The sequence below is a fragment of the Desmodus rotundus genome, chromosome 4 (assembly GCF_022682495.2).
Source record: "Desmodus rotundus isolate HL8 chromosome 4, HLdesRot8A.1, whole genome shotgun sequence".
In the NCBI taxonomy this organism is placed as follows: Eukaryota; Metazoa; Chordata; class Mammalia; order Chiroptera; family Phyllostomidae; genus Desmodus; species Desmodus rotundus.
Window position 1 is genome coordinate 84,360,971 of NC_071390.1, and position 26,316 is coordinate 84,387,286.

Genomic DNA, 26,316 nt, shown 5'->3' on the forward strand with positions numbered 1-26,316 from the left:
AAGTTAATTATGTCTAGCCCTAACCTGCATGGCTCAGCTGGTTGAACTTTATCCTAAAAAGTGAAAGGTCACTGGTTTGATTTCTGGTCAGTGCACATGCCTGGATTGCGGGCCTGGCCCCAGGTTGGGCGCGTGCAAGAGCAACTGATTGGTGTTTCTCTTGCACATTGATGTTTCTCTCTCTCCTTTTCTCCCTCCCTTCCCCTCTTTCAATCAATCAATCAATAAATGTTAATTACATCTAAAAAACACCTTCATGTCCTGAGGCCCTGGCCGGGTGGTTCAGTTGGGACATCATCCAGTACACCAAAACGTTGTGGGTTTGATTCCCAGTCAGGGCACGTACCTAGGGTGTGGGTTTGATCCCGGGTCAGGAGGCGTACGGGAGGTTACTGATCGATGTTTCTCTCTCACATCGATGTCTCTCTCTCTCTCTCTCTTTCTCTCTCTTGCTCCCTCCCTTCCTCTCTCTGAAATCAATAAACATATCCTTGGGTGAGAATTAAAAAAAATAAAAATTAAAAAAATGTTAAACACCTTCACAGCAACATTGAGACTGGTGTTTGACCAAACAACTGGGTACCACAGCCTAGCTACGTTGGTACATAAAATTAGCCATTGCTGCCTCTAATAAAAAAATCATGTTGATGATACCTGGCTTAGGTAGTTGTACCAGAAAAATGATACTATCTTTGCCTAATGGGTCTCAGGAAATTAGGGCATTGTATGCTGTGAGAAACTTTTAGCATCGATGGTTAACATGTACAATAGTCTTTATTAAATTAGTGGCTTTTATTTTTAAAACTGACCATTTATCCCTTTTTAAGATGAGAAAAGAGAGGCTTTTGTGTGTGCAGAAGATGGCAGAGGCTGGATTTCAACCTGCTCGCCCAGCTGATCCACTGTATCACACTGCCTGTTGGTTAGTTGTTCGTGTGCATGGTGACTGTGTAAAAATTGTTGGCTTGGAGGAAACCTAAGATGTTCAAATGTGGTTAATGGAGTATTATAGTACAGTGAAGGAGAAGTGGAAAGTATGTATCTTTATGATGTCAGATTTTTAAAAAATTATTATTTTATTTAGATATAATTGACATAAATCATTGTGTTAGTTTTCGGTATACGACATACTGACTTGTAATATGTATATATTGCAAAATGATCATCACAATAAGTTTAGTCAAAATCCATCACCACAGTTACGAATTTTTTTCTTCCGACCAGAGCTTTTAAGATTTACTCTCTTAACAACTTTCAGATACGCAATACAGTGTTGTTAACAGTACACGCTGCACGGTACATCCGCAGGACTTATTTTCTAAGTGGAAGTTTATTCCTTTAGACCGTCTGCACCCCTATCACTCACCCCTTCACTCTGGCAACTGCTGATCTGTTCTCTGTATCTGTGATGTGGTGGTGGTTGGTTTTTTATGATTCCACATATAAATGAAACCATGTGGTATCTGTCTTTCTCTGCCTTATTTCCCTTAGCATCGTGCCCTCCAGGTCTGTCCATGTCGTAGTTGCATGTCACAGGACCTCCTCCTTTTTATGGCTTAAGAACGTTGCATTTTGTATGCAACACATTGTCTGTATCTACTCATCTGCTGATGAGCACTTAGGTCGTTCCACATCCTGGCTGTTGTGGCTAATGCTGCAGGGAGCATGGAGGTGCCACTATCTCTTTGTCACAGTGCTTTTGTTTCCTCTGGATAAATGCCCAGAAGTGAAATTGCTGCATCATATGGTAGTTTTGTTTTTAATTTTTTGAAGAACATCCGTATCGTTTTCCAAAGTGGCTATACCAGTTTGCATTCCCCCACACAGTGCTGAAGGGTTCCCTTTTCTCCACGCCCTCACCAGCACTTGTGATTTTTTTGTCTTCTTGATGACAGCGTTCTAACAGGTGTGAGGTGATACCCCGTTGTGGTTTTAATTTGCATTTTGCTAATGACTGGTGATGTTGTGTACCTTTTCATGTTCCTGTTGGCATCTGTATGGAACCTTGGAAAATGTCTGTCTGGTTCGTCTCTCCATTTTAAAATCGGATCGTTAGGGGTCTGTTTTGAGTTGAGTGCAATCTTTATATATTGTGAATATTAATCCCTTACGAGTACATGATTTGCAAATGCTTTCCCACTCAGTAGGTGGCCTTTTCATTTTGTTGATGGTTTCCTTGGTTGTGCAGAAGTGTTTTAGTGTGATGTAGTCCTACTTGTTTATTTTTGCTGCTTTTGGTGTAAAATCCAAAAAAATCATTGCCCAGACCACATTAAGTAGCTTACCCATATGTTTTCTTCTAGAAGTATTATGGTTTCAGGTCTTAAATGCAAGTTTTTAATCCATTTTGAGTTGATTTTTGTATATGGTATAAGGTAGGGGTCCAGTTTCATTCTTTTGCATGCAGTTGTCTGATTCTTTTTAATTTTTAGAAAAAAATTTAAATACAGAGAAGTGCAAAGAATAATATGGCAGGCATCTTTATATCTATGATCCAGAAAAAACAAATAGTATTTTCTTTAGATTTTTTAATAAAAGAAAAAATTCCTGATACCACTGAAATTTTCTCTACATCCCCTCAATCCTGTTTTCCTCTTCCCATTTCCCTTCCTTACGCAGACAGAGTTCTTACTATGAATTTCACACTTTCCTTCACGTTTCTATACTTTTGTATTCAGTATGTGTGGTAGTACAAACATCTCTTTACAATAATGCTTTCATTTTTAAAAATTAACACACAATTGTATACATTGTAAATACAATTTCATGTGCATAAATAAAATCTCTTGTCCATAAACAATATAATAATAATTGCTAACGTTTACAAAACAGCTTTGGTTCTAAGAGGTTTAAATATATTAATTTATTTTTTATAATAGTTCCATGAGTTACTTACTCTTGTTCTCTCCATTTTACAGATGAAGAGACTGAGGTACAGAGATTGAGTAACTTGCCCAGGGTCACAAGCTCTGAATGGCTGCACCGCTGCCTCTTATAGGTAGCGTTGTTTTAAGTGTTAAAAAACAACTTAAATAAATGCTATCATGTTATACCTAACATTTAAAAAGTTTTCACTCAGCATTGTTCCTGCCATTCTCTTCATTCTGATAACTGTTGATCTAGTTAATTCTATTCCAGTGCTCTATGTTACGGTTTTATCATACAACTATACCATCTTTCTTTATCCATTCTCATGTTGGAGGCTATTCATTCTCCCGTTTCACCATATTACAAGAAAATGCTGCAGCGAGCGCCCCGGTACTCGTCGTCTTGTGCACTCACGCGAGACTCTCTCCGTGTCATCCTCCTGGTAGTAGAGCAGCTGGGCCAGAGGGTATTTATCGTTTCAACTCTTAGAGCTGCTGGCAGCTTTCTCTCCCAGATGTGCGTGTCGCATTGTGCAGTTTACGTTCCCACTAGGGAGAGACTGAACATGACTGACTAGGAGAGACTGAACAGTGAGAGACTGCATATGCATGCAGCAATGGCCAGATCGTATACAGTAACAGGACTCTCACCTGCAAACACCTGCCTCGGAACCAACCGTTACCTACAATATGCAGCCCAGGAAGCCAGCCTGCTGTCTCTCTCAATAACTTCGTAGCCGTTGGCACCAATGGCCAAGACTTGACTAATAACTGACAGCTTCTTCTAATTTAGAACCAATCAGAAAAAACCAAAGTGGGCATATTTGAAAGTTTCTAAGACAGTAGATCTTAACATTTCTTATCCCAAGGGGAAAAGCAACTTGTAACTCTGTGTGGCCATGGATATTAACTGGAATTATTATTGTCATCATTTCACAATGCACACCATCATCGAATCATTGTGTTATATATGTGACAGTAATACTAGGTTAAGTATTGATTATACCTTAATTAACGGTCACCCCAAAGAAAGGAAAAGCAGAATATGCACCCCTAACCAATCACATAGGATGCTCGCTTCTACTTAGTCCGCCTACAGCTTCTCTGTGCGGACAGCCTCCCGTCGGTGTCCCTGAAGCCTTCCCCTTTTTCCACTTTAAAGCATTCCCACCTTCTGCTGTTTTGAGTCTCTGCTAAAATGTAAACGACAGTGGCTGACTCCTTTGCTATAGCAAATTCTGAACAAATTGCTTTTCTCAATTTTTGTTTATTTCCACATGATTCCCATTGTCATTTCATAGCTGACCTTTCCATTAGCTTTGTACGAGCTAATAACATCACACCAGTATTCTCTGACTTTTAAACTTACTCCAGTCCGGTGGGTGAAGTGGGCATTCACTGCTGTCTCTTCGTTGACGGACCATTAGTGAGAGGGAGCCATCGTATGACAGGTCTTTCCAGAGGTGGTTAAGAGATTTGTAGAAAGGAGGTATGACATTACCTTTCAGATAGGTGAAGATACAAGTATCAGATGATTTAGCTTTGTTCATTTCTGAAGGGGGGTGGATAGCCTAGAACCATTATCTTGGTCTTTTTTCTTTTAAGCAGAGAAAGGGTTTTTATTCTAAACTAAATTTTAAGCAGGGCCATAAACAAGATGAAAACTGGAGTGAGTGCCTCAGGTAAAACAGTCAACGGTATGGTTCTGCCTCCCTGGCCTCCTCCCGCTTCCTCCCTGCCTTCCCGGCCACCAGACGGCCCTACACTCTTTGTCAGAACCCTGGGGCTGGGCCGTGACCTACTCAGTGCCTCAGGGTGCCTCCTGGTAAGAAAATTTGATGAAATTCCATTTTCATCACTTGCAACCTCAGTGTAAAAGGGGGAACTGGATAAACTCTACAAGACTCTGGGCTAAGCATATTCTGTTTCTTTGGTTTTCTGACAGGCAGGAGTTTGTGGATGCCTACGTGAATTATATCTTCCAAATCTCAGTTCACGAAGGGTACACAGCATTCTCCAGCGGCTTCCTAAAGGTGTGTGGTGGCAAAGTGCTTGAGCTCTTCCAGCCTTCGGAATTGAGGGCCATGATGGTGGGCAATAGCAACTACAACTGGGAGGAGCTAGAAGAGGTAAGCATAAAAGTGCTGTCGCTTCCCTCCAAGGAAGCAGCAGCGGCCTCGGCAGGTGTGCCCAGGGCCTGGTCTCCTTCGAAGCACATGTGCTTCAGTGGGATGTGGAGGCCTCCTGCACCTTAGTGGTTATTTCTTACTCTCAAATGCAAGCTGTATGTAAAATATCCACCATAATCTTCTTCTGTAAGACTTTTCTCCTTTTTGTCTTTCGGGGCAGACTGCCGTCTACAAGGGGGATTACTCAGCCACACATCCCACTGTGAAACTGTTTTGGGAAACATTTCATGAGTTTCCATTGGAAAAGAAGAAGAAGTTTCTCCGTGAGTATCAGGTTGTCCACAGTTTACTTTTGGGTGTGGTGTAGGGTGATAGACTCTATAGGTGAAGTTCTAACTCTTCTGAATGGCAATCAGTAAATAAACGTGTCTACTTTGGTCTTAATGCTATCCCAGGTGCTACACAGGCCGTTAATCCATAGTTGTTGCCTAAGAGGGGGGGCTGTCTGAAAGAAAGAAAAGGAGCAATCTTCAGTTACTCTAAAAACACTAGTTATTTTTATGTTAGTGATTCCTGTATCACACTGATGCAGTCTGACTGGATTAACTTCCCTTCTCTCTCTCTCTAGCCTTTTGAACATATTACGAAGTATCATTTGCCAATGTAACTTGGGAGATGTGATTTATAATAGCTTTACAATTGTGGCATAATTCATATACCACACAATTCACCCATTCAAAGTGCACCATTCAGTGGTTTGTAGTATATTCACTGGGTTGCAAAACTAGCAATTTTAGACCATGTTCATCACCTCAATAAGGTGGCCCGTACCATTAGCAACCATTCCCCAATTGTTCCTGCCTCACCAATCTGCTTTCTGTCTCTGGATTTGCCTTTTCTGGACATTTCATATAAAAGGAATTATTCATATAAAAAGGAATAAAAAGGGAAAAGGCATCTGGAGAGGAGCAGGAGGTCTAATTTATATTCAGCCTTTTAAGAATCAAAATATTTGTGTCAGTGTATAATCAAGGTTAGAAATTAGCCAGTGAATAGTATAAAATTTTTATCCATATTAAAAAAAAAGGATTTGAAAAAAGGCAGTCTCTTTTGCTTTATAAGAATGAGCATATAGTAATAATGCTTGATTTACTCCAGATTCTCCCGCTCCTGTGGAGCAGGGACGAGAGGACATGGGATCTTTGCTTAAGGAGAGCCCCGCTTCTCCACCGCACAGGTATCTCTGCTCTCGAGAAGTAATGGCCTGAGAGTCCAGTGACAGGTTAAGGTTTGCCCGGGGAGCTTGTAGGGCCGTGACAATCGAGAGAAGCCTGTTCTCGATCCTAGGGATTTCCTTAAAAGCAGACATTTTTTCTGTTCAGAGACCCTTCGATGTACAGAAAATTTTATTAACCCTATAGATTTTGGCAAGAATGTTTACATATTACAGTTTCAGTCAGTGGCAGGTGATTTGAAAGTGCCCCTGACTAGTGCTATCATGTGCGATGTTCGGCAATTCCACCCGGAGAAGTTTTCTAGTGTTAGAAAACAGGGAAGGACAGCTGGGTTCATCTCCCTCCCTTTCTGCCAAGTCACAGTGTATGTCACAAGAGTGAAATGTCTTACATAATGTCACTGTCAGTTCTTGTTAAGAAACATGGAGAGAGAGAGATAGGAAAAGGAGAGCAAACAGACCCCAAATGGAAATCCACTGGCCAAGGTGGTATAAGCACCAGACACCTCAGACGTGAGCAGACTTCGAGGTCAGGCACAGCGCCGCTTCCTGGGTCCCGGGTCCCGGTTCCCCGTTCCCCGAGGCCAGCTGCTCTTCTCTGGTGCCAGTAGGCCCTTTCCTCTCTGACAGTTGGAGAGGCTCATAACGTGTATAAGGGCATATGTTTGACTGAGGGCGTTTTGAGCCTTGCGTGGATTATTCGTGTCTGTATAATCAGGGTCCCAAATTAGCCAGTGAGTAGTATAGAATTTTCATTCATAGAAAGCCAGAAGAGAGGATTTGAAAGACAGTCTCTTACTTCATATGAATGAGCATGTATTAATATTAATGATACACTTATTGGCACATAAAAGTGATTGCACTTCTCTCACAGGCCACATGGTGTCACGCTTTCCTCTCTTTTCGCGGGCAGATTGCTGGGAGAAGCCGGCAGGTCCCTGTGGGTGGAGCCGGTAATGCCAATTCCCTTTCTCCCCAGTGTTCCTGACAGGCAGCGACCGGATCCCCATCTATGGCATGGCGAGCCTGCAGATCGTCATCCAGTCCACAGCCAGTGGAGAGGAGTACTTGCCTGTCGCCCACACTTGCTACAACCTTCTTGACCTTCCCAAGTACAGCAGCAAAGAGATCCTGAGTGCGCGGCTGACCCAGGCCCTGGACAACTACGAGGGGTTTAGTTTGGCCTGAGCCCCCCCATCTCCCCAGGTGGCCCCAGATTCCCCTTCCTTCCTCAGTGTCCACATTGAGGCCTATACAGAAAATCATGGGGAGTGAGTTCTATTTTTTCATTGCATAAGCGGGTTAGGGAACTTTTGAATCCTGAACCTGGTTGATGTATTTCTGGGGTTGTACACAGTAAGCAACCTTCTCGAAAAATCAGGGGTTGGGGATGAGGTGAAAAGTTGGCTCTTGTATGAGAGGTGTTTTGTTCTTCAACGAAATCACCGAGTGCTCCTTGCACTTGTGAATATGTTGCACTCCGCTGGATGAAATGGCAGCGGATCTTTAAACTCTCATTTCCCAAATGTCTCTCAGTCCTGATTTTCCTCACACTGCTTCCTGTCCTTCCTTCTGTTGTCATTCTCCTCTGCAAGAATGATTTCGACTGATCTGTCCTTTCTTAGCTGCATACGTAGAACATCTCTCTCTGCAGCCTTGGAAATGCCCCTGGCTTGTTGTAGCCGAATCTAAGGACTCAGCAAGAAAGGACTACTTCAGAAATGCCCAATTCCAGCAAACTGAATCCAGGTCCATTATTTTGGCTGAACTCTTGTGAAGTTATGGGAGCCTTTGTGACCCTATCTTGCTTTTTTAAAAAGTTCTTGAGAGATCAGCAATCTCTCCACGGCTCTGCCTGTTCCAGGGCCTCCTTGAAGATGTGCAGAGCTGCTCAGCGTGGCAGCTGAGTCTAAGGTGGTTCTGTTGCTCAGCCAAGTTCCTTTGACAATAAGGCGAGGCGACAGGCCCAGCCTCTTCTCCCACCTTGCTTTTGGAGCAAGTAGAATTAACTTTTTCTAAGAGTATCTTCTCCAAGAAAAGTAGAAATAATAAATTTCTTGCTCTGTCCTCTACTACTCTTTCCTCCCTCCCTGTCTTTTTTCATTTTCCTATCTTCTCCCTCCCCTCCTTCTTCATTTTCCTGTCACTTTGTCCCATTATTTGTTACCTGACTTGATCTCCCTTCCTCCTCTCTCCTACTGGATGCATGCAGTCTACTTTGTAAAAAAAGAAATTCTATTTAAACTATAAAATTTCTACTCATTTTTTCTGCCCTAATTACTAAGACTTGAGGACATTCTTTATTATAGAAATTTGTTTATTGCATATGAAATGTTTACAGTGGGATTTCATGGGGGATTGTGTTTAAAGCAAACATGTATCTCAAAAATAAGGACACGCTCAACTTTCTTCACCATGGAGCAAGAGAATTCTATATGGTCAAAGAATCCATGTGAACTTAATTTTAAATTCCTAGTCACTAGAGAAAATATTTATATAAAATAAAGTATTTATGAGCCATGATATAGCATCAATCTCAATGAAGGAGTGTAGATTTTTGCTTTTGTTTCTTGTTTTTAAAACTTACTACAATTGCTGAATTGGTAGTTTTTCAGTCTTTATAATACAAGATTAAAAAGAAGATATACAGTTATATGAAATGTTTATTTTCTATGTGTGTGCATATAGTTCAATATTATGCAATAAATTTGGTGTTTTAACTTAAAAAATGATTTCTTATTGTACTTGCAAAATGGGTAACTTACTTTCAGTAGAAGAACTAAGCCATCCACCCGAGTGATACACTAGAAGGTCAACTTGGGTTCCAGCCATCAGAAAGCAGAAGCAAGTGCTGGGCAAATGGAGGGGGCAGCAGGGCAGGGGCCCGGGGCAGAGCACGTGCAGGACCAGTGGGGTTTCTGCAGGTTATGATGGATGAAAGGGTGTTGCCCATGGAGAGGAAGGCCAACGCAAAGGCCTGAAGCTGGGGGCATACCGAGTGAAGGGTCGGGAACAGCGTGCAGGGAGCATCAGAGGAAACGGGAATAATGGTGACTATGAGGGGAGGAAGAAGGTAGGCTTGGTCTGAGGAACCAGGCTAAGCATTGGAACTTTAATTCATAGTCAAGTAAGATTTGTGAAAATGTCCAGAACCTTGGGGTGTGGGGTTGGAGGCAGTGATCTGACTTGAGCTTGGTTTTAAGAAGAAAGATGTGGATGCAGGTACTTTTGGAGAAATGAAGTGGGACGGGCAGAACGGAAAGACAGCCATGGAGAGAGCGAGGGTGGCAGCAGTGGCGAGAGAAGGGACAGCACGAGCGGAGAGAGACGGGCGGATGCGGAGGCAATGGAGCCAGGCTTTTGGGAAAGGAGAGAGGGAGCTGCTCAGGGCGACTGATGCTCATTAGCCCACTTCCACACACTGCAAGCGTGAGCGTGCAGCAAAGACAGGAAGGGCTTTTCAATAGATTTTAAAAACAGTTATACTGTATTATTTTACCAGGTTTAATAGATGGTTTAAAGAGGTGGTCAAGAGAATAGTAGGTTTCCATTAATAAGTTGCATTCAACGAACATTTAAGAGCATACATAAGTGCCAAGTTTGAAGGACAAAAAAAAAAAAAAAGACTGCCACATTTAATTTTGAATGAAACTAGTCAAGTTATTTTAAGTTTCTGGGCCTTAGAATCTTCATCCATGAAGTAAGGGCATTGGACCAGATAATTCCTAAGGTCCTTTGAACTCTAAAATTCCATCACCAGGAACAGTGCCTGCTCACAGAGATGCCTCATAAATACTTCTAAATATTTGTTGCATGAGTGACATTCTGTGCTGCTTCTAAAACAGTATGACTTTCCTGGGGTATTTTATGTTTTCCCTTCATCACTTACTGCTTTAGAAGGCTCGTCAGATGAGTATTTCTGGATTTATCTACCTACTTGCCCTCCCTCTTCAGCGCACCTTAGGAAGTTTCTTCACTGTTTCATTTGTCTACCAATTTAATGAAACTGTTGGACAACTGAAAGGGTAACACAGGCAACTTAGCAAATCGAAAGCTTAACCTACTCCACATGAAAGCTGTTTCAGGACTTAATCATCCTCTGTTAATAATCCTGGCGATCAGGGGCTGGCAAACTGGAGCCCATGAGCTAAAATGGGTTTGACATTATTTAAAGGGTTGAAGGTTGTTTTTTAAAGGAAGGATATGAGACAGAAATTGTATGGCTTCTAAAGCCTAACATATTAATATCTGGCCTTTTACAGAAAAAGATTTGCCAACCCCTGTGAGACCAGACCTGTAGGAACCACAATAGCACAGTGGATAACTTTACTGGAGTCTTAGGAAGAACTTGGGTCATAGTTTGACACTGAACCAGGGAACAGGTGTGTGGACATTTTTGCCACAGAGGTAAGAAAATCGAGCTTTGTCTAAACTACAGAAAGGGGTCCCAAGGTTTTGAAAGTTATAATAGCTCCCACATGTTGTGTGCACACAGTCAATTGAACTTATCCAATCAGAGGAGTGAAAAGAAAAGAAAAGAATGAAAAGGAATAAAAATATCTTCAGGACTTACGGGACACTAAAGAGAAACAATGTGGATATCACTGGAGTCAGAGAAGAGAGGAGAAAGGGGTAGAAAGCGTATTTAAAGAAATGATGACTGAGAACTCAAACCTGTGAGAGATTTGGACACTCAAGTTTATGAAAACAAAAGGCACTCCAAAATTTCAGTCACATGCTTTTCTCTAAAACATAGTTTTCTAAAATAAACAGAACTTTAAAGCAGAAAGAGAAAAACAAATTATCTTATACAAAGGAACCTACATAGGGCTCTCAGCAGATTTTTCCAGCAGAGACCTTGCAGGCAAGAGAGATTGAAATGATATATTTAAGTACTGAGAGGGGAAAGATCCCTGCCAACCAAGTACTTTACCCAGCAAAGTTGTTCTTCAGGAATGAAGGTACGGTAGACTTTCCCTAGCAAAAGCTGAGAGAGCTCATCACCACCAGACTTAGAAGTAAAGCTGAAAGGAGTTCTTCAAGCTGAAATAAAGGATTCTAATTAGTAGCATGAAAACAAAATGCACCACACATTGGTTAAGATAAGTATATAGTCAGATTCAGAATACTCTAATACTATAATATAGGATGTGCTAACCACTTCAGTATAAAGGTTAAAGGACAGAGTATTAAAGATAGTTCTAGTCACAATAATTTATTAAAGCATACACAATATAGAACATGTAAATTATGACATCAAAAACAAAAGTGGGGAGTAAAAGGGTGGAGTTTTTATGTGCGATCAAGAGTAAATTATTATCAGCATTAAACAGACTGTTACAGCTATAAAGTGTTTTATGGATGCCTCATGGTAACCATAAAACAAAAATCTTACAGTAGAGTCACAAAAGATAAAGAGAAGGGAATCAAAGCATACCTCTATGGACAATCATCAATTCACAAAGCAAGGTAGCAAGGGAGGAAGGAACAAAGAAACTACAAAATAGATGAAGCAATAAGATGGCATTAGAAATCCATACCAATAATTAAATGTAAATGGATTGAATTCTCAAATAAAAGGCAGAGTAGCTGGATGGATTTTTTTTAAAGACCCAATTATATGCTGCCTACAAGAGACTCATTTCAGCTTTAAGAATGCACATAGGCTGAAAGGGAAAGGAAGGAAAAAGATACTCATGTAAGTAAAAACCAAAAGAGAGTAGGGGTAACTATCAGAAAAAATACATGTTAAGTCAAAATGGTAACAAGACAAAGAAAGTCATTATATAATTACAAATGTATCCATTTGTCACGAAGATACAACTGTAAATATAATATGCACCTGACCTTGGGGCACCTAAATACATTAAGAAAATACTAACAGGTCTAAAGGGAGAAACAGACAGTAATACAATAATAGCAGGCGACTTTTAGCCCACTTTTCTAGCCCACTTAAAAAAATGTTTTTAAAGATTTTTAATTCTCTTATTTCTAGAGAGAGGGGAAAGGAGGAAGAAAGAGATGGAGAGAAACAGCAATGTGTGGTTGCCTCTTATGCGCCCCCTACTGGGGACCTGGCCCACAACCCAGGAACATGCCCTGACTGGGAATCAAGCCAGCGACCCTTTGGTTCACAGGCTGGTGCTCAATCCACTGAGCCGCACCAGCCAGGGCTCTAGCCCACTTTTAACAATGGCTAGATCATCTAGACAGAAAATCAACAAAAACATTGAACCTGAACCATGCTTTATATCAAACGGGCTAAACAAATACATTACACAGCAGTAGGACACATTCTTCTCAAATGCACACAGGATTCTCTCCAAGGTAGGTCATATAAGAAGTCACAAATAAAACTTTTAGTAAATTCTAGAAAACTGAAATCATACTAAATATCTTTTCCAACCACAATGGTATGAAACTAGAAAACAGTAACAGAAAGAAAGCTGAAAATTCACAAGTATGTGAAAATTACCCAAAATACTCCTGAATAAACAATGGGTCAAAGAAGAAATCACGAAGGAAATAACAATTATCAGAGTCCCTCAGGCCCCTCCTTATCTCTGGGGAACATGTTCCAAGACCCCTAGTAGGTGCCTGAAATGGCTGGAAGTACCAAACCCTATATACACTGTCTTTTCCTATACATACACACACTTTAGAGCTTCTCGTTGGCACATCTTAGCTGCCAGCATCACTACTCTTGTGCTTTGGGGCCAATATCAAGTAAAAGAACCCAAGCACTGCAACACCTTGAAAGCGCATCTGACGGCTAAGACAGCTACCAAGTGCCTAGTAGGCGAGTAGCATGGACAGTGTGAGTGTGCTAGACAAAGGGTTAGCTCACGTCCCAAGTGGGATGGAGCAGGACGGCGTGAGATTTCATCATATTACTCAGAATGGCATGTAATTTAAAACTTATAAACTGTTTATTTCTAAAATTTTCCACTCAATGTTTTTGGACCACCGTTGACCACGGGTAACTGAAACCAAGAAATTGTGAATAAGGGCGGTGACTACTGTAAAAAAAAACAAGAAAACTTTATTCTAACAAAAATGGAAACAGAGCATACCAAAACTTACAGGATGCAGCAAAAGCAGTTTGAAGAGAGTTTTATACCAACAAATGTCTACAGTAAGAAAAAAGACATGTCAAGCAACCCAACTTAATACCTCAAGGAACTAGACAAAGAAAAACTAAGTCCAAAGTTAGCAAAAGGAAGGAAATAACGATTATCAGAGTATAATAAATATGAAATTGAGACCAGAAAAACTATAGAAAAGGTCAACAAAATTAAGAGCTGGCATTTTAAAGATCGACAAACCTTTAACCTGAGAAAAATGAGGAGACTCAATAAATAACATTATAAATAAAAGAAGAAACATAATAGCTTTCTTCTTCCACAGAAATACAAAGAGTCATAAGAGATTCTCATGAACAACCATTTGCCAACAAATATGATAACCTAATTTTTAGTACCTAATTAAAAGAAAGAAATTCTCAGAAACAGGAGAACCAAGATGGTGGCGTAGGTAGACACACTGTGCCTCCTCACACAACCAGAACTGACAGAAAATTGAACAGCAAGGAAGTCCGACACCAAGGAAATAAAAAATAAACATTCATCCAGACTGGTAGGAGGGGCGGAGACGGGCAGCTGGGGCGGAGAGGACTCTCATGTCCATGGTGGGACCGAGACTGGCGGAGTGTGGGATGAAAGGGGCAGGCAGTCTGACCACTAGCAGACCCTGTGGCCCCACATTCGCGCAGATAAACCGAGAGGGCAGGACTCAGAGTGGCGGAGAACGGGGCAGGCAGAGAGGCGGGTAGCACCCCGCGGCCCAACATTCGCGCACAGATAAAACAGACAAACGGCGGGGATCAAAGCAGACCGAGAACCCAGGGCTCCAGTGCAGGGAAATAAAGCCTCAAACCTCTGATTGAAAACGCCCGTGGGGGTTGGGGCAGCAGCAGGAGACTCCCAGCCTCACAGGAGAGGTCATTGGAGAGACGCACAGGGGCCTATGGCGTGCAAAAGCCCACCCACTCGGGAACCAGCACCAGAGGGGCCCAGTTTGATTGTGGGTAGCGGAGGGAGTGACTGAAATCCGGTGGAGAGTGGAGCGGGCACCATTGCACCCTCTCGGCCCCTTCCCCATGTACAGCATCACAGCACAGTGACCAGCGTTACCCTGCCCCGGGGAACACCTAAGGCTCCGCCCCTTTAAGTAACAGACGCCCCAAGACAAAAAAAGAAAAAAAATGGCCCAAATGACAGAACACTTCAAAGCTCCAGAAAAAATACAACTAAGCGAGGAAGAGATAGCCAACCTATCGGATGCACAGTTCAAAACACTGGTTATCAAGACGCTCACAGAATTGGTTGAATTTGTTCGAAAACCAGATGAAAAAATGAAGCCTGTGCTAAGAGAAACAAAGGAAAATGTACAGGGAACCAATAGTGATGTGAAGGAAACTGGGACTCAAATCAATGGTGTGGACCAGAAGGAAGAAAGAAACATCCAACCAGAAAAGAATGAAGAAACAAGAATTCGGAAAAATGAGGAGAGGCTTAGGAACCTCCAGGACATCTTGAAACATTCCAACATCTGAATTATAGGGGTGCCAGAAGGAGAAGAGGAAGAACAAAAAATTGAAAACTTATTTGAACAAATAATGAAGGAGAACTTCCCCAGTCTGGCAAAGGAAATAGACTTCCAGGAAGTCCAGGAAGCTCAGAGAGTCCCAAAGAAGCTGGACCCAAGGAGGAACACACCAAGGCACATCATAATTACATTACCTAAGATTAAACAGGAGAGAATCTTAGAAGCAGCAAGAGAAAAGGACACAGTTACCTACAAAGGGGTTCCCATAAGACTGTCAGCTGATTTCTCCAAAGAGACCTTACAGGCAAGAAGGGGCTGGCAAGAAGTATTCCAAGTCATGAAAGGCAAGGACCTACATCCAAGATTACTGTATCCAGCAAAGCTATCATTTAGAATGGAAGGGAAGATAAAGTGCTTCTCAGATAAGGTCAAGTTAAAGAAGTTCATCATCACCAAGCCCTTATTATATGAAATGTTAAAGGGAGTTACCTAAGAAAAAGAAGATAAAAAATATGAACAGTAAAAATGACAGCAAACTCACAGTTATTAACAACCATACCTAAAACAAAAACAAGAGCAAACTAGGCAAACAACTAGAACAGGAAGAGAACCATAGAGATGGAAATCACATGGAGAGTTGTCAATAGGGGAGTGGGAGGGGGAGAGGGGGGGAAAGGTACAGAGAATAAGTAGCATAGATGATAGGTGGAAAATAGACAGGGGGAGGGTAAGAATAGTGTAGGAAATGTAGAAGCCAAAGAACTTATAAGTATGACCCATGGACATGAACTATAGGGGGGGAATGTGGGAGGGAGGGGGTGGGCAGGATGGAGTGGAGTGAGGGGGTGGGAAATGGGACAACTGTAATAGCATAATCAATTAATATATTAAAAAAAATTCTCAGAAACATACAACCTACCAAGACTGAATCATGAAGAAATAGAAAATCTGAACAGACCAATAATGAGGAGGGAGATTGAATCAGCAAAAAGCTACCAGTAAGAATAGTTCAAGACTAGATGGTTTTGCTGGTGAATTCTAGCAAATATTTGAAGAAGAATTACTGTCAGTCCTCCTCAACTCTTCCCCCAAAAAGCAGAAGAGGAGGGAATACTCCCTAATTCATTTTACATGGCCAGCATTACCCTGATACCAACGCCAGATAGGACACTAAAGGAAGGAAAACTACAGAGCAATATCCCTCATGAATACTGATGTAAAAATGCCCAACAAATTACCAGCAAACTAAATACAACAGAATATCAAAAGGGTTGTATACTCTGATCAAGTGGGATTTTACCCCTGGAATGAAAGGAGGGCTCAACACATGCAAATCAATGAAAATGATGCACCGCGCTGACGGAATGAAGGATAAAATCATCTCAGTAGGTAGAGAGTAAGCATTTGACAAAACACAACATACTTTCATGATAAAAACTGTCAACACATTGGGGATAGAAGGAACATTCCTCAGCATAATAAAGGCCCACAGGTAACATTACACTAACAGTGGAGTGTTGAAAGCTTGTTCTTTAAGATCGGAAACAGGTCACAGGTGCCCACTATGACCCCTCCAATTCACCACAGCACTGAAGTCCTAGCTAGGGCAGTCAGTCAAGAAAAAAAAAAGGCATCTAAGTCAGAAAGGAAGAAGTAAAACTGTCTTTGTTTGCAGATGATATGATATTATTTAAAAAATCCTAATGACTCCATCAAAAGTTAGAACTAATCAACCAATTCAGTAGTTATGGGATACAAAAGTCAACATAGAGAAATCAGTTGTGTTTCTATACATTAACAATAAAATATGTGAAAAAGAAATAAAACAATCATTCATGATGGCATTAAAACAATAAAATAGGAATAAATTGAACTAAGGTGAAAGATCTGTGCACTTAAAATGACAAGACTTTGATGAAAAATACTGCAGACACGCCCTGGCTGGTGTGGCTCAGTGGACTGAGTGCTGGCCTGAGAACCAAACAGTCGCCCGTTTGATTCCCAGTCAGGAAACGTGTGGGCCAGGTCCCCAACAGGGGGTGCACGAGAGGAACCACACACTGATGTTTCTCTCTCTCTCTTTCTCCTTCCCTTCCCCTCTCTAAAAACAAACAAATAAATAAAATCTTAAAGAAAAAGAAAAACTGAATACATAAAGAAATGGAAAGATATGCCATGTCCACGGATAGAGTTAATATTGTTAAAATGTCCATACAATCCAACGCTGTCTGTAGATTCCAGCCAGTCCCTACTGAAATTCTAAGGGTGTGTAACCAGGGGCTGGGGTGGGAGGGAATGGGGACGTGTTGGTCGAACAGTATAACCTTCAAGTTATAAGATGAATTATGGGGAACTAATAAACATGGTAGCCATGGCGAATAATGATATATTGTATACGTGGAAGATGCTAAGAGAGATCTTAAATGTTCTAGCTACAAGCAAAGAAGTGACTGTGACACGGTGGAGGTGTTAGCCAGCTCCACGGTGGGAACCGTCTCATGGTGTGTCAGTGCATCACATCAGCACGCTGCACACCTTAAATTTGCACAGTGTTGTATGTCAGTAACATCTCAATAACACTGGAAAAAATAAATAAAAGGGAAAAGTAGTCAAATAATAGTGAGCCAGCTGTGGAATAAAGGAAGGGCATACGACAGAACACCAAAACAGACTTGAGGTGAAACCTCATGAACTGAATATTTTATGTTAGGGCCAAGCACAGGAGAAAAAGTAAAGGGAATGAAATACAAGTTGATCTCCAGGATTTTATCATTTCTTCTTAAAAAGAAATGTGTTAGTTTTCTCCAGTTTTCTTTGGATCTTACAAATGGAACCAATTGCATTTGAATCCAGTTGTTAAGTCCCTAAAATGTCTAAGAACGTGATATCCACGTTGCCTTTGATACCTTCACTTTGTTAGTAGCCCAGGGTGCTTGAGTTGCGAGTCTTCCTGCTTGTCTCTATTTTTAAGGGATGTCTTTCTGGAGCACTGATAGGAGCCATTGGCGGCTCCCCCTGCAGCCTTCTCTCAGCCAACAGGCTCCCACAGAGCCGAGGGGGAGCTTGTGGTAAGGAAGAAGAGGAGGGTGGTAGACCTTCGTGTCTTCAGAAAAGATGAAAACTCTCCTGAGGATTAGATCAGGGGAGTTCTCCAGTTGTAAGTGACACAGAAGCCACCACAGCACCTTTCCAAGCCAGGTTTCGGGGGTCAGTCACCATCAGGAGAGCAGAGCCTTCTGAAAGGTGTGGCAAGTGTTGGTCTCCGACTACAGTCTCCGCTTTGGGACGCTCATCCAGACTGGCTCAAACGTAGGTAGGGGCCGCTAGCCTGCGCCTGAGGCAGGTTTGGGCTTGTGCTTTCCATCTGGAATGCCATTTGCTTGTGCAGTGAGAGACCAGGATATGCAAGAGAATAGGTGTTAGAGGAGGTGTCCACCCCATGGAGGGCAGACTGTTTGGATCCGTATTACTAAGCCTGTCCCTCCGATTAACTAATGCAGGGTTGGGTGCCATCTCTCACCCCCTAAGTAATGGAGCATGTACTCCTGAGGTATGTGTAGCGCAGAGAAAATTAGTTCAGATGTCAACTTTTTCTTTTCAGTGTGGCTGGATGCTTGGCTGGGTGCACAATCACATGGTCTTCAGATTTTTTAAACCTGATTTTCCAGTGCCCAGTCCCAGGGGAGGTGGATACAATCCATGCTAATTACTGATGCAGGACCCATTGGTGTTGAGCTTCCTGAGAAATGTAATTAAGAATTAAAATGGTGCACACTACTCAGACGGAGGCAAACACTAAACCAGATTAGCCTCTCACGGTCACCTTTTCTTTAGGATTAGGAGAGAAAGAGAGCTAAATAACAGCTTTGGAAATACTAACCCCATCCCCCATGGCATCATATGAGGCCAGAGCTCTTGAAGGCAAAGGTCAACAGTGAGTGCCAACTAGGTACTGGCTTGTGGTCCCAGCAGGACAGGTTTGCCTTCACCAAAGCGTCTTCGTGTTGTTAAAAACAGGTTTCCTGACCTTTGTGCCCGGGCGTTCTTAGGAGCTCACATGTTTATGCAGCAGGCTCTCAAGGACTCTCAAGTTCAAGTCACTGGCAGACTTGGAAAGGAGACCTGGAACTGCTGAACTTCTGAGGTAATGGGGGGCAGGGCTTCATTCAACGGGACTGTGAAATCATTTGAACCCACAGCTTGCCCTGTTGCTGGCCTAAGCAATGGCACCTTCAGTTTGCCAATCCTTCTGGCCCCACTTCCCTGCCCGCCCCCTGGGGGCTGATGAGGGACACAGGTACTGCCCCAGTCTCAGCCTTGCCCACAGGCTTGATGAAATGTAATATGCTAATTAGGAGCTTGCCAAAATCGGAGCAACTCTCCTCCCTGGGGTAAGCCTTGTTTTTAGTTGTTTAAAAATACACCCTGAGATAGAAATTTCAGGACAGCAGCTGACCCAGAAATCAGTTCAAAGGTTATTCTGTTCCTTTACTCCACAGAACTCAGGCATTCCCACATTGGTCTGGGCTGCTGGCTCAGGCAGTTCATTCTTTTTACATGTCTGAGCAGGTCTGGACCTCCCAAAAACGTTTTGGGGGAGAAGCTGACTTAAAGGAATTGGGCCCTGCTCTGTGAGGGAAGGAACATAAGCAGAGATCCTTCTGAGAAAGCTGCACACAGGTTTTGATGCAATTTACTTGAGAATATTAGCAGCCGCATTTCATCCCCCCGCCCCTGCCCCCCGAGAAAGTGGGTCAGTGTTCTCAGACAACCTCGCTCGCCCTAGTGGCTCTAGGTTGTACGTAACGTGTGGGCGGTGCGTCTGCTTCCAACTTACACAGAGAATCAAAGGTCATGGTGGGGGAACACAGCTCCTTTTTTGCAACGAGCCTTTCAAAGTGTCCTGTTGGACTCTGGCATAGAAAGAATCTTTGTCTTAAAGCTGATAGTAACCCACCACCATCATTTATTGATTTATTGTGTGCTCACTTTGTGTTCATCCAAGTAATTACCCCGTAAGGTAGGTACTATGATTGTTTCCATTTTTCAGATAAACAGAGATGTAGGGAGAGAAAGTAAGGCATGCAGGTCATAGAGCTAAGCCACCTGTCTGCGGTCTGGGCCTTAAGCGTCAAGCAGCATTTGGTCTGTTGGTGGTGTGCTGGCCTCTGTTAATTCAGGGTTTTGAGTGGATGAGAGCTGCTCGTTTCTGCAAACACCCAGGCTTCAGTCTGCACTCCCCACTTAAAGAGAGGTCCGGCGCCAGTCCCACGAGGCCCCAGCCATTCCCATTTCGTATTTAGGAAGCAGGGCTATTTGCCCCCAGAGGGATATATCCTTCACTCTGTCCCTTGCTTCGCCAGCCCCGCCTTTGTCTAATCTTGTCCAGTAATTTTGAAGTCTTTAAAAGTAACAGTTACCAAAAAAATCACAATGTCTCGAAAGACCTCATGAAGGAGTACTAAAAGCTGTAGAACCAGCCCAGTAGCATGACAACGGTTTCCGAACGTCTTTGAATTGTTTTTGAGAAATTAAAGAAAAATTTAAACATCTAAAATATTTTGAGTTTCAGAATTCACAGTGACATCTAATTGAGACACGTAGGCCCGACGGAGACACAGAGGTGTGAGCGGTCTCAGACACTCGGTTCGCGCGGCTTTCACCAGGGGCCGCGTTCCCCGGGCAGGCGCTGCCCGACGCTGAGTCACCCTGTGGCTCAGGCCCCGTTGCTGCGAAGGAAAAGTGAGACCCCAACTGTCAACAACCCCAGTTCCTGACAAACCCCACTTCTCCGCCTGCCAGCCAGGATTCTAAAAATGCATTTTGGAATTTTGACTTCTGGCTTTTACTGAATATGAAATTCTACGGAGTATACATGGGCTTGATAAGCTGCCCCAGCATAGGAACAACTCTGATATATTTTGTCTTGCAAGGTTCAGAACGCATTTCTAGAAGAGGTAATGATGAGGCCCTTAAAAGTATTGGAAGGAACTGCCTCTCCGCTTCAACCTCCAGCCCGCCGGTGCGTGGGTCTCGGTTCGGAAGCTCCTGTGCAGGTGCCCACAGCGCCTGGAGCTATTGCAGGACCAGGAGCAAAACCTTTGCTGGGGCTTCCGGGGGCCGCCAGGCCGCAGACCCTGGAGGACGCGGGCGAGCACCACTGTCTGGTCCTCTGCGTGGCGCCATCGAATGTGATTTATGAAAACGAGGGTCGCTAACTGCCGCCTGCCACTTACGCCTGCATTTTACTACTTTGGGCCCAGTGTTTCAAAAGTGAAATTACTCAGTCTTGGCAGAGCGGCACTAAATTGCACCGTCATTAGCGGTAACTAACGAGTCTGTACTCTGACGTCAGGTATCAGCTGGGATCCCGGGGTCAGGACAGGGTCCTTGCTCTAAGCCCTCACTAAAAAGCACTTCAAGTTGGATGTATTTTTCCCATTACTTCCAGCACACACAGCATCTGCGTCGTGTGCGGCCGCAGGGCACCCGCAGGGCACCCGCAGTCTCCGCGGAAGGGGGGGCGGGGGCTCCACAGGCCGCCTCACCCTCCGGCCCGAGGCGGACGACCAGGCCGATCCTCCTGCGGCTTCTGGGAGCTGAGGGAGCCCCCTGGGTGCGGTCACGCGTTCCCGACACTGTCACGAGTTTCAGGACGCTCGCGGTTGTTTACGGCCATGCAGATACAGTCCTGTGCAAACATGCACAGAACATGTTCCATTCCGTTTCTGTTTTTAAAAAGACAATTCCAGTTTCAAATGCTTTCTGCTTCCATGTCATGCAAACATGTTCGGGCCCCATTTTATTTACTAAAATTGTATTCACTCTTGGAGATTCCCGTGCCTGGAGAGGTGCTTTCGGATGGAGAACCGGATCTGCCGAAGCGACTTTTCGAGCCACACACAGGACCAGGGTCGGCTGGACTCCAGCGAAATGAGATTCTCTGGAGACGCAAGTGCAGCTCCGAGCAATGTGAGCTGTGGACGGACACAGCTCCCTTTCCACACGCGTCTGTGCGAGGCAGCACGCGGCCCCAGCCCGTCTACACGCACCTAGTACGAGGGGTCGCGGTGGAAGAATGCGGGTGCCCGCAGGAGCACAGTCCCCCGTGCGGGAAGCGGACGACGACGCGGTGGCAACATACCCGGCACTCTCGTCGGGAGTCGCCTGTCGGCCGCCTTGTCTTTGGACAAAATATGCTCTTCAGGACACTTGGAGGGTCAAGTGGGGAAAAAAATAAAAGAAGGGACTAACAAGAAAGGAAAGCACATTCTGGTTTTTCCGAAACCCAAGGGCTTCAGAGGCAACACTGCTCCCACACCGTAGTACAGGTCCGGCCCTCCCGTGGATTTACCCACGCGGAAACCGACCAAGGACGCGAAGGCCACGCCCGTCTTGGCCCGGGAACCGCCCCTGCCCCCTGCGGGGCAGAAGTCCGGGAGCAGTGTGTCAGGGGCAGCCCTCTTGGAAGCAAAGTAGAGTTTAGACTACCATCAGCAGCTCGTAGTTTGCGGTACTCAATTATTAAAGTGAAAGGTGTTACCCTTAGAGAAATGGCATCTTCGTTATCAGATTAGAAGCACTAAAAAAACCTAATCAACAAACTTTAAAATTTCATTTTCCTTATAAAACTGATCAGTTCTAGATCCTGGGCCCAATTCTGTCTACTGAGAACCAGGCAGCCCCAGAAAGAACCAAATTAACTGGCACCACGGCCAGCCCTTGATTCTCATAATAAATGTAAATATTTGCCGTACAAGGAATTCGAAGTTCAGCCACAGGAGCAAATGCTCAGCCCCCAGGGGCTCCGATTGCTGGCCTCCGGACAGTTCAGCGCCACATTCAGGACACGAGCGCAGCCCCGATGCGTCTGTCCTGGGCTGGGAGCGCCAGACCTGGGAGCAAACACACGCTGCAACAGGCTCTTCTGCCACCTACCACCGTGCAACGTGGCGGCGGAATGAAGCAAAGCAAAAATCACACTGTTACAGGTGGAGCCACCACTGACACCCCGCCTTGGCAATGCTAATCCCGGCTGCAGACTGGTCACCAAAGGAAAGAAAGCTGATTTGATTTGGCCTTTCATGGAAATTTTCCCTGAACTGGAGATCAGAGACTGGGCCGGCTTTCTCACAGCTCAAGACAAACTCCGGCTGTCTGGAAAACATCTAAGCAGGCCCTTCACACTAAACCCTGTGCATTCATGACTAAAAAGTGAAATCCGAACTAAATGATTCAAAGATGAAATGCAGTAATGATACCATACTTCATATAAACATCTATTTCAATGTTTACTCCAGACTAAGCACAATAAAAGCAGATTCTTGTAAAAATTATAAGCCTCCTCTAATTCTTACAACCACAGTCAAGTTTATTCATGCTTCCCCTCTACTTATTGTTATTAAATAACCCATGACATTTATTTTGTTGGCATGTGGTAATAAACACAGACACATTCCCAAGAGAGCAAAGGAAAAAAACCACACAGTCCAGAGTATTCTGTGGGAAGCCAATTAAGACGGTGCCTCCAGGGCCTTGAGACCCTGGGCTGCAGAAATGGTCGCTGTGGCAACACCCTGGCCTCAGCATTTCTGGCAGGCATAACCAACTGACAGGCCTTCAGACAGGACCTGTGAACCAGTAGCGTGAACAAGGCTTCCCTCCGCCCGGGTCTGGGTGCTGTTCTACGAAGTATATAGATTATCAGAAATTCCAAAGGAAAACACGACATTCCATACACAATTTATTTTACTATAACTTGGTGTTTTCTTTTATTCAATCATATAAATTTGAATGGGGTTTTCTGAATAAATCTTTTACTTAATTTACCTTTGGCAGAAACAGTAGATTTCAAAACATTTAGAAGCTTCTCATTTACATAGCTTTTCCTCTTTTTAAATTCTATAGCATGTTAGCATTTTCAAAGCAATACTCTTAACAGATGTGCCTTTTAAAGTTAACTGGTAATGATTTATATTACAGCTTATTTAAGAGTAATTACAAAGAACAGACCAGACATTTCTTTTAAAAAATACAATTTTTGGTCATATGAATGATTAATGTTCAGATTTCAAAAATAGAAAATGTCCTAAAGTGCATTTTACTTATAACTCCTTGAAATTATAGCCATCTGCAATGTAAACAGTAGAGCAGAGAATACCAAACTATATTTCCATATACATTTAAATTTGTAGGATTAGGTACCATCTTTAAGTGTGTAGATTAAACCAGGGCACTTCCAACACGCGCTCCTGTGTCTACAGAAACACTTTCGGGAGCAAACTTGAGAGCATCCTTTCTCACTCACTCCCAACTTAATTTTCCTCTGACAGAGCTGCCCCTCACTTCAGCAACGGAAACGCTGCTATAAATACAATCTGACTAGTTTCTCAAGAACCCATTTTTGAAATTGACAACTGGCCAGCAGAATTTTATGTTTTCTTTCTCTTCTTTTTAACACACGCACACACACACACGCACACACACACTGGTACAACATGGAAGCGGGCATCCCGATCAATCTGCAACACGGTGTTCAGCAGGCAGAGCCGCCGAAATGCCTTCTCCTGGCGGCGGTGCCTGTGTGCGGAGAGCGCGCGGGCGGCCTAGGACGCGCCTAGGACGCGCAGGCAGGACTGAGCCCGCTTTCCACCGGGGCAGACATAAAAAGTTAAAAACTAACGACAAATCACAAAGAGAGTCAGCTCACTGAAGAGATGAATGATTTGGGGTCCTGGGTTCCCTGGTCCCTCCAAAATGTCTAATATAGACAGCTTTGTGGCGTGGCCTCTGGAAAAATTATGATCATAAATGGCTACACACCATTGTTTGTTCTCTTCATACATGACCTCGAAAATAGTGTGATTTAGACTGTGCCTTGGGCTGAGCTCCAAGGGCTACGTTTACCCCTCAGTGAGGGGATTTTAGTGCAGGTTTACTAAAAAAACAAAATTAACCTCCGGTAAGTCCTCAGATGTGAGAACACGGATTCTCTCTTTCTCTCCCCGCCCCACCCCCACCCCCCCACACAACTTCAGCTAAGAATTAAGCGGGGCCTTTATGTTTGGCTAGTGCGAAATGGAAACTGAGCCCCACACAGGTTGCCACAGCATGCTGGCCTCACTCAGTGTCTGGTGTTACACTCGGAGACTGATAAAGTGCAGTCCATGTTCGGGAAATAATTCTCTAGGCTGTTCACCTGTTACCTGATTTAAAAATCAGCGTTCCTATAGCTCCCGCTATATTCCCTCTGTCCTCTGCAGGTGACCCAGTCCTACAGGGAACACAAACTCTTTGTCAGCTGAGGAAGTCTTGAAGAAACACACTGTCAAACAGGTGTCTGCACCGCCATTCCGGGCAGACACAGCTTCCATCTACCTGAGAGCCGACGGTGAAATAATTCACACGACGCGGGGAAGGCGCAGCTCTGTGGAAAGGTCACAGGAATGGGCGAGGCAGCAAACAGGGCTCCGATGCACGTTCCCACTCTGTGGGGTCCAGGGTCCAGTGACCTGCGCAGCAAGTTTGCTCCAGGAAGTCCTGAGCTGGTTTTCACCCCAGTGAGACAGAGAATGGTCTCCTGCCTCTCCGTCATCCATGGGAGAACAGCGTATATTCTCTGTGGATGAGTGTAGATGGTGCCTCCGCACTGCTAGTGTCAGTAAAGCTCCCGCTGCAGTGTCTGCACGTGCACACGAGCACAGGGTTCTTGACTTGCCCTTACAAAATTCCCAAGTCAGGACAAGCTGCCTTCTTCAATCGACAGCCAATTCCAGAGGCCTGTAGGCAGAAGGGCTCCATCCTTCGCAGGTCCAGCCTACGGCTGCCTTCCAGTGTCTGCAGAGCTGCTATTTACCACGAGAGGCACGTTCACCGAGTGTCGCCAGCCGCCCTCGCTCGAGCTGGGGCTGCCCCCTCACATGGACTTGGAATCAGTGTCTCTCTTGCTGATGAGCACCTCCAGGAGCCTTAGTTTTGCCTTTATGTGCTTATATTCATTGTACTCTCCAGCCATAGGAGTGCGGTCTTCCTTCTGGACATTTCTAGTGGAAACAAAGGGAAAGGGGACTGAGGATCATTGGCTGTCTCCTAGAGGGTACTGTTCAGCAGGTGAGTGAGTGATCAGCATGTGGGAACTTTGCAGCTTATCAACCTGTAGAATCAGTGTGGCCAACTGTCCCTTGGTATCAAGACTGGAGCTGGGTTTACACAGGCAGTGAAGGACAGCTTCCCCCCAAAGGCACTTTGCGACTGAGTTCTTACAGTTAATCTAGCATCTTGTAGAATCACATGAAAGACTAAGAAATGTAGAAATTTCTTCTCTCTGCTGCTGGTGTGTATGAATTCACATTAAGAATCTCCATACACTGAAAGCCTTTATTTACACTTAATGCTTTCTCACTTTTATATATTTTATCTAATGAGCCATTAAATTTCTGATCAGTAATTAGTGCACCATAATTTACAGGTTTTTTAAAAA

At 43.9% G+C, this 26,316-nt stretch overlaps 2 protein-coding genes across 14 annotated transcripts in view; one reads left to right on the forward strand and one right to left on the reverse strand.

The window, feature by feature from the left end:
* HERC3 (HECT and RLD domain containing E3 ubiquitin protein ligase 3) overlaps nucleotides 1–8,604 on the forward strand; it is a 106,935-nt gene extending 98,331 nt beyond the window's left edge. For 5 of the 8 annotated variants that reach the window (XM_045183755.3, XM_024574863.4, XM_045183756.3 and 2 more), the window contains exons 24-26: nucleotides 4,813–4,996; nucleotides 5,217–5,319; nucleotides 7,210–8,604. In XM_045183755.3, the coding sequence (XP_045039690.2) occupies nucleotides 4,813–4,996; nucleotides 5,217–5,319; nucleotides 7,210–7,418 (496 nt within the window). In that variant the 3' untranslated portion in view covers nucleotides 7,419–8,604. Of the gene's footprint in view, nucleotides 1–4,812; nucleotides 4,997–5,216; nucleotides 5,331–7,209 lie in introns of all 8 variants that reach the window. The other 3 variants (XM_045183761.3, XM_045183759.3, XM_045183760.3) reach the window with 3 other exon arrangements.
* Nucleotides 8,605–24,466: 15,862 nt separating this feature from the next.
* FAM13A (family with sequence similarity 13 member A) overlaps nucleotides 24,467–26,316 on the reverse strand; it is a 278,405-nt gene continuing 276,555 nt past the window's right edge. For all 6 annotated transcript variants that reach the window (XM_053922889.2, XM_071221261.1, XM_053922887.2 and 3 more), the window contains one exon: nucleotides 24,467–25,879. In XM_053922889.2, coding sequence (XP_053778864.1) covers nucleotides 25,753–25,879 — 127 coding nt within the window. In that variant the 3' untranslated portion in view covers nucleotides 24,467–25,752. The remainder of the gene's footprint in view (nucleotides 25,880–26,316) is intronic.